We start from the raw sequence: 7,885 nt of genomic DNA, 5'->3' as shown, positions 1-7,885 counted from the left end.
ATTAATTCTTAATCTTTCATCCTTAACAATCCCTGATAATCCTCCGAGGCGTCTGAAAAGAAGATGGCCACGGGACCTTCTAGTTTAAATTAGTGTTTGAAGTACCACCAATGGGTGGTTCCTTCCCAAGATTTTCAAATGTATACGAAACATACTACATATTTACCTATTGTATTATTTTGTACAGTTGTAAATTACAATAAATAAATAATTTAAAAAAAAAATGCGAAGTTAAAATCAAATATGTAATTTTTTGAGTTTTGATTCTTCTATCTAATCTTTGATACTAATATTTCTCAATTAAAGTAACAAAGTTCGACATACTTTTAAAAATTTTTATAAAAATAATATTAAAAAAGATAACCACTAGAGATATTCTATCCCAATAACTGCATTCATCAATTATAAAATAAACATAAAACCATAAAAATAAACTATACATTACAAAGAACCATACAATTATTACATATCCTCCTAAGCCATTTTCAGCATTTCCAAGCCATACCAACCACCATAATATTTACAATACTGGTATTCATGACATTGTGTTAAATGTAACAAGTTTTAGCATGCTAAATATTATAAGTAATGTATCGTGGGCAGTCCATGCTATTTATTGAATGCAGAGGAGCTCCTAGCAGATTTTCTGGGCATCCTATTTTGTAATCTTGTAATCTTTACGATATATTAAAATCTCTAATAGTTTCGTCAAATCATCTTTCCTCTACCTCACTTGATCCTGCTCTAGTCATTGAAGTTTAAAAACGTCCAAAACAAAACAACACGAACTACGAGCAACTAAGTTATCAAAAAGTCAAGAGATAAGAGAAAATGGAGTGGAACTCAACAGATTTGTTGCGTGACGTCATTATTCATTTAGCAAACCTATTAACAGACTCTCAAACATGTTAAATGTTATATTGTTTTAACAAGCTAACTAAGGAAGTATTTCTCCATTTTATGATTTAAAATATTAAACTAATGTATGAACATGAATGCTCCTAATGTCTTCTGTGATTTTATACCCCTGCTGTAATGTAATAATTTTCACAGAACATTTTTTATAAATCATAAGTTTTGTCATTTACTACATTATTTTTAGAGTTATATACTTTGTATACCGCATACACCTGAGATCAATTTTTTCTATTGACGTATTGATATATCAAGTTATCTTTGCTGAGAGTGTTTTGTTTCTTGGTTAATTATTCTTTTCATTCTTATCAAAGAAGTCTGGTTTTATTACATAATAACCACTGTTTTTCATATTTCAAACATTGATTCATTCACTATATAAAAATAATAATCAATAATAAATAATAATAATAATCATCCAATATATAATAATATTTTTTTAAAATATTTATTTATTGCTATTTACAACTGTACATTATAATAGATTTAGTAAATCTGATCTAAGTTAAATTGGAGTTTAGAGAAATTACCCATTGGTAGCACTCTAATGACATTTTACATTAGCTGGTCTCGTGGCCAACTTCTTTTCAGGTGCCTCGGAGCATTGTCAGGAATGGAAGAGGATGCAAGATTAGAAACTAAGGGGTTTGAGTGGTTAGGAAGTTTATAATGGAAGGAGTGATATCTGGTTCGGGCTAGATCGGTTACATAGAGAACATTAAGGTCTTTATGTATGATTTTATTTGTGACAAAGTAAGGAGCATTGAGGATTTTACGAAGGATTTTGGATTGTAAGGATAGAATACAAGAGGAATTCGAAGGTTTGGTGGAGCCACAAAGCTCAACTCCATACGTACAGATTGGCCTTATTACAGTCATGTAGATCAGTCGTTTGTAATGTGTTGGAAGTTTAGACCGTTTGTCTAGTAAGTGCTGTAATAGTCGAAATGGACGTGCAGTTTCCTGTCTTTTCATAATATTAATGGGTGAAATTTAATACCGAATAATTATTGAATAAACTAGCAATTATCACAGTTACATTACCTTCAGAACTTGAGGTCCATAAACAACCACCAATAGATGGAAGCTATACGCATAAAGAAAGCATATACCATTTTTTCCGTATTGTTTAACAATTTGAAAGAAATAGGCCCGTAAACCTGCAAAAAAGTGAATAATTCTTTAATAAATTTCCAAAAATATGCAAAACAAAAAAAATAGAAAATATTCGGGGAAATTTCAATAAATAAGATATATTTTAAATATCTTGGACTTTGTCCCTAAGGTTATATATAATAATAACACGAGGGGAATTGCCTAATTCATGCTATCGGATCCTCAGGTTGTAAGGGGAGCGTAAATTTAATTTGGTTTGTATTTGTTTTTTTAAATATGAATTTCTTATTTTTTTGTAAATTTTGTAAATGAACCGTCTTTCACCCTAACTCGTGAGTGCCATTCCTCATTCCTTTACACTTGGCGCCGAAACCCAGGACCTTTATATACGAAAGAAACTGTGAGTCCTGAGAATCACTTTTTTATTTTGTCAATTTTCTATTCACCTTCACTATCGCCTTGTGTGTTTTACTATTTATTTTGAAAGATGATAAGAAACTAATACACTGTATCTTGTCATCGGGCAACAGCCTAAACTTATCCCAGGAAAACCCTGCAGTAGTGACAGCCGAAATCCCACCTCTACCGTCACTAACAATGCAACAGCCCGTTCTCTGATAATCTGGAGAAAGGGGTGTCAAACCTCGAAAGATTTTTTAGAGAGATCGGGGAATAATACCGTAAAATGTATTATATGTTTGTCAAATTATCCTAAAATATTATAATATCGTCGATGTAGACTAAGGTGTTAGGTATGTTTAAAATATTATAATATTGTTTATGAAGACTAACTTGTTTAGTATGTTTAAAAATATTGGATCCGTATTCTGTGCTAAAAGCTGTTTTTGGTACCACGTCTTGGTCCATTTCGATTTAATGGAAACCCAATGATAAATCTCACACGCTCAAGTATATAGTAGTATTTTATTTAGTAAGCAGAGTTGGGCCACTATAAAACTACTAGCTAAAATTGCCATAGATACGATATTTATTTATCAATGGTCCATTCATGAATAAGGGTCGTATCCATGGCAACTTCAGCTGTCAGTTTCAACTTCAGCTAATTTTTTTCTATCTCTGTTAGTAAGTGTTCCAAGTTTGGTAGTGGAAATCTATAGTTTGTTCATTCAATTTTGTATAATCAACAACCATTCTAATTTTTCGTTTACCCGGTGCGTCTGATTGTTTTGGTACAACCTATATGGGCGAATTATAAGGTTAGGTGGTGTTACGGTTGCCATGGTGAAATAAAAGCTCTGGCTAGATCTGTGTAGACAAGAGGTGTTACGGGTGTCATAGGAAAAAAAAAAACACGAGCGATATGTTCAGACGAGTGGGTTTTGTTTTTGTGAAGGCGACAGTTTGATTTTGGAACACGTTACGATTGTAATAGTTTAAAGGCTCTCTGTCTTTACTGTTTGAACTGGAATATCACCATATGAGAAATGTCATCGTATTTGTTTTGTTTTTTCAAAATTATGGTGTTCTACTTCAGTGGACGGTGATTAACACAAGAAGTGGGGATATAGTGCATTGACGTTTCTTCAGCTTGTCCTGTATAAGAGAATAATAATGTAAATATAGTTATTAAGGTTAAGCATTTAAGTAAAGGTTAAGTCAACCTATAAGATTTAATTGTTTTATTAATTGATAAGAATTCTTTTTTTTTCCCTTTTTCATTCTGGGTACATATATTTCTTCTTATTATTAAACTTTTGTACATATGGTTCTGCTGTTTTTTCTCTGCTTTCAACTTGTTAATTTACTTTTTTTTTTGTTGTTCACGGAAAATTACGATAATTCAAAAGGTGGGAGGTAACACCCCTAGGTTTTCTGTTATCTGCATGTAAAGGTAAATTCGCCAGTGGTCATAATTCGATAATTATTTATATAAGGGTATATATTTCAGTTATATTGTGGGCATAATGCTTCGGGGCTTTCGTTATTTCCATGAAAAAATAACGTGGCACCTATGGAGCAATTTATTCTCTATTGTTTTGTTTTTTTCCCCTTTTGCGATTATATTTATTATTTTCCTTAAACTCACCCCCTTCTCCGCTGAGCGTGGTCAAGTATAAACCATAAATATATAACTAAGGATAAGTAAAAATCTGCGGTTATAATGCTATAATTATTTTATCTTTTAAAAGTTTATCAATTTCTATTTTTATGTCGTTTTTATAAATTTGTGAATTTCTAGTATATACAAGATCTTCATCCATCGTTTTTATTGTATGCTTAAGGATAGGCGTGGAAGTTAATTTTTCTTCTAGTTTCATATGATTCGTTCTTATTAATTTTTCTATTATTTTATTGTTCAATTTATTTGTTTTATTATTATAAATTACATTATTATTATTTTAATTATTTTATTTAATAATCCATTAATTATATTTAAATTATTTACTCAGGCAATATCCATTCGCTCGGAACAAATGCTCGTGAGTTCTGAGGATACTACGAGGTATATTACTTTATTATAATTTAATTTATACAAACTACCTTTAATGGAATTATCTTTTTTATTTTTTTTCCCTTTTCCTACGTCGGCCCAAGACTCCCGTTGGAGTCCTACACTGCCCCTGTTGTTATATTATAAAAGAATGGAACTGAGGATATAAATTGTTATTATTATTATTGATATGATTATTTAAATTTATTAATTTTTATTATTTTATTTAATTTGTTATTATTTATTTAATTTTAAAAATCTAATTTGGATTCTGCTATAAATTTGCACAACGCCTGAATAGTAGCCCTATCTAGAATCTTTTTTATTATTATCATTTATAATCGCTTGTTTTAAATTATTTTTATTGATACAACTCGCAAATACCGATTAAAAATGCACTAGATTTTTGTGCTTATTTGAGTCCTTATAACTTTTTTTGCTATAAACCTTAACACTTTGATTAATTAAGATACTTTTTAAAACTCCTAGAAGGGCTAAAAGAACACCCGAAAAAATATTCCAAAAAATGTTTACTCGTCTTTTCAAGACGGTTTTTTTTTTTCAATGGATTTTAATTAGAAATTTAATACTCGTCCGTCCTTTAGTCCTTACCACCTAAGCCTATGCCTAAGAAATTATTTTTCTCCTTGCTTTCTTTGTTCGTAATGCTTAAGTAGTTCGTTTTGTTCTCTTAATTGTGATTCTAATTACTTCCTAATTTGTTTTTATTTTTCTAATTCAAATTGTTCTTGTTGTTCTAATATGTTTTGTAAAGATATATCAGTTTCGTCTTTAGATCTGTCTATGTGATTAATCCATAAGACGAAATACATTTTCGTGTGTCAGGACGATTCCACGTTCCCATCGAGACTTTATTTTGCGAGTCTTTATTTACTGTTGTGGTTTTATTAAAAGGATGGTTTGGGTTGAATTGTGAAGAGTATGTTTTATTAGGTCTTGTATTAAAATTTGGGTTTAGATAATTAAAATAATCAGGTCTTGGGTTTTGAGAATAATCATTAAAGTTTGGTTTTCAAAAACTAGAAGCTTTATTAAATTTTCAGGCTTGATATTGAAAGTTTTGTTAACCTCTCTCACTCATACCATTGCCACTTGGTCTCCCGCACGGTTTTTGTCTAAGTCCCATACTATACAATCTCTTCATAAATGATTTCCCAAAATTCAAAAAGCTTGTTATACCACTTTTTGTCGATGGTACAGCGATTTACACCTCTTCATACCGTATTGACACAATCGGTAACATGCTAATAGATGTTTTCAAAAAACATCTAAATACCTAAAAAATGGGGTTTAAATTTAAATAATGATAAAACAGAAGCTATCATTTCCACCAAACGACTACTTCATACGAATACTTCAATCGACTAGATTGAAATGATATCCCTGTCCCTTTTAACAAAACAGTTAAATACTTTGGACAGTGAACTATTTATTATTTAACCACCAATCAATTTGAAATCGGAAAACGCAAGAAAATTTTTATATAAACTGTATCCATACTTTTATAAAAATAAATAAAACTAAAAGTCAGTAGAAATAGATTGATAATACATAAAGCGGTACTATCTTAACTTATGCCTCCCCCATATCGAGCATTACTACTTCATTCAACATACAAGTATTCCAAAACAAATGCCTCAGATTTATTAATAACTATCCATATTACACTAAAATATTTAAAATGGACTCTAAATTAAATATAGACACTGTACAGGATTACTTGAGTTACGGTCTGAGTCAGCTGTTACTTCGATGACATATATACAGGAGCGCTGAGATGAATAAAGCAGTGTTTCAGTTGCAACCGAGAGTGTCATTGCTTGTCCGTTATTCTTTTTTTTTTTTAAGTTTTTGAAATTCAAGCCGGGATGGACTCGGATCGAACACAATCACGGCCTAATCAACATGGCACCTCAACACACTAGGGCACCCCTGGTAGCATAGAGCGGCTTCATGTCACGTTGAGTGACCATCTTCGCTTATAATCAGATCAATAAGAGATTGGAACAGTATGTAGCAATGCCTAGGCTATAGCGGCATATAATCATTCTGTACACACCGTTACGAGGTTTTCACCATTTCAGATCCTCTTTGGGCTACGAGGACACCGGCGGGAATATAATGGCATGACAGTGGACGCTGAGGAAATATACAACAACCATGCAGCTCGCAGAAAGTCATGTGTGAAGGCACTAGGAAGAATGGAAAAGGAAAAAGCCAGGAGGGTGGTGCGGGAGAATTTAAAGGTCACAGATAGGACGGGAGCAATCAAAATCGGGACGATCGTATATAGGAAGTTGGGATCTAACAGGCGTAAGAAGATACAGCGATACGAGGGTCCATTCAGGGTGATTATTATAAGGGAACACAATATTGTTACAATAGAAAGTATCAAAGAGTATAAAAAGAGAAGAACTGTTCATATTGAAGAATTGAAACATCCAAGTGTTCTTATATTGCCTGCCACCACCCAGATTATATTACAGAAAATTTTGTTATTTGTTGTTTTTTGTTTCGGATTATTATTGACATTTGTAAATATTGTTTTGTTTTTTTCATTTTAGCTTATTAATGCATTGTATAAAGAATTCTTTTATTTTACTCTTAGGTTTAAATTGTGTATATAGCATTTATTTTGGGGAGCTTGTTAGTTTTTACTATGACATGTGTATAGATTTTGTTTATATTGTAAATAGTTTTCTTTTATTATTTTTGTTTTGTATGTTATTATATTATATATTATTAGTTTACTCATTACTTGTCCCATATTCCTTTTTTTGAGTTTTCGAACTTGATAACACTCAACTCATATTAACTGACACCTAATTTCTTCCAGTCTTGCCCCAACAAATTAAACCCTCTAATAAATAAATCCTAAGAATTAGGAAATTACACTAAAACTACAACCCGCTGATATAATCACAAAAATTAAACTAATTAATGTAAATATACATGAATGATATCGATTTCATGTTATTCAACGATATATATAGTATTATATTCGATTTACGTATTTTATTTTAATTCAATAATGATTTGATTTTTTCCCCTTTAGTTTGTTGCACCAAAATATGAAATAGTCTTATTGTGTAAAATTTAATTAGTATCAACACAATTATATTGTATCAGGGTGTATCTCAAAACAATATGGTAAATATTGTACATTATATATTAATGCAAGTTTTGTTGATTAGTCTGATGTAGTTTGAATTCGAATGGCTTTGGCGTCTGTTTGTGAAACTGTTGATTATTACTGTTGTGGTCAATTTGGTTTTTTTTTTTCTCTCTTAAGAGTATTATAAATTGATAGTTGGTCTAAGCTCCTCAAGGAAATTATATTGAAGGACATCATGTTGCCACGAGTGTAAGATTGTTGAAGCT

The 7,885-nt window shown here is 31.0% G+C and overlaps 1 protein-coding gene across 6 annotated transcripts in view; it reads right to left on the bottom strand.

Annotated features, from left to right (window-relative positions):
* The window catches only part of LOC106692934 (cytochrome P450 4F5), a 59,920-nt gene that overhangs the window by 45,950 nt on the left and 6,085 nt on the right, over positions 1 to 7,885 (bottom strand). For 5 of the 6 annotated variants that reach the window (XR_010843251.1, XR_010843250.1, XM_067046789.1 and 2 more), the window contains exon 3: positions 1,960 to 2,075. The exons of the other annotated variant lie outside the window; for it this stretch is intronic. Coding sequence is in view for 3 of the 5 variants with exons in the window: in XM_067046789.1 (XP_066902890.1) it covers positions 1,960 to 2,075 (116 nt within the window). In the remaining 2 variants the exon portion in view is untranslated. The remainder of the gene's footprint in view (positions 1 to 1,959; positions 2,076 to 7,885) is intronic. 6 annotated transcript variants of the gene reach the window in all.

The sequence above is a fragment of the Halyomorpha halys genome, unplaced genomic scaffold, assembly GCF_000696795.3.
Source record: "Halyomorpha halys isolate HHAL.00 unplaced genomic scaffold, Hhal_1.1 Scaffold78.1, whole genome shotgun sequence".
NCBI lineage: Eukaryota > Metazoa > Arthropoda > Insecta > Hemiptera > Pentatomidae > Halyomorpha > Halyomorpha halys.
Note: the sequence above shows the minus strand (reverse complement) of the source record. Positions and strands in the feature narration are given on the sequence as shown.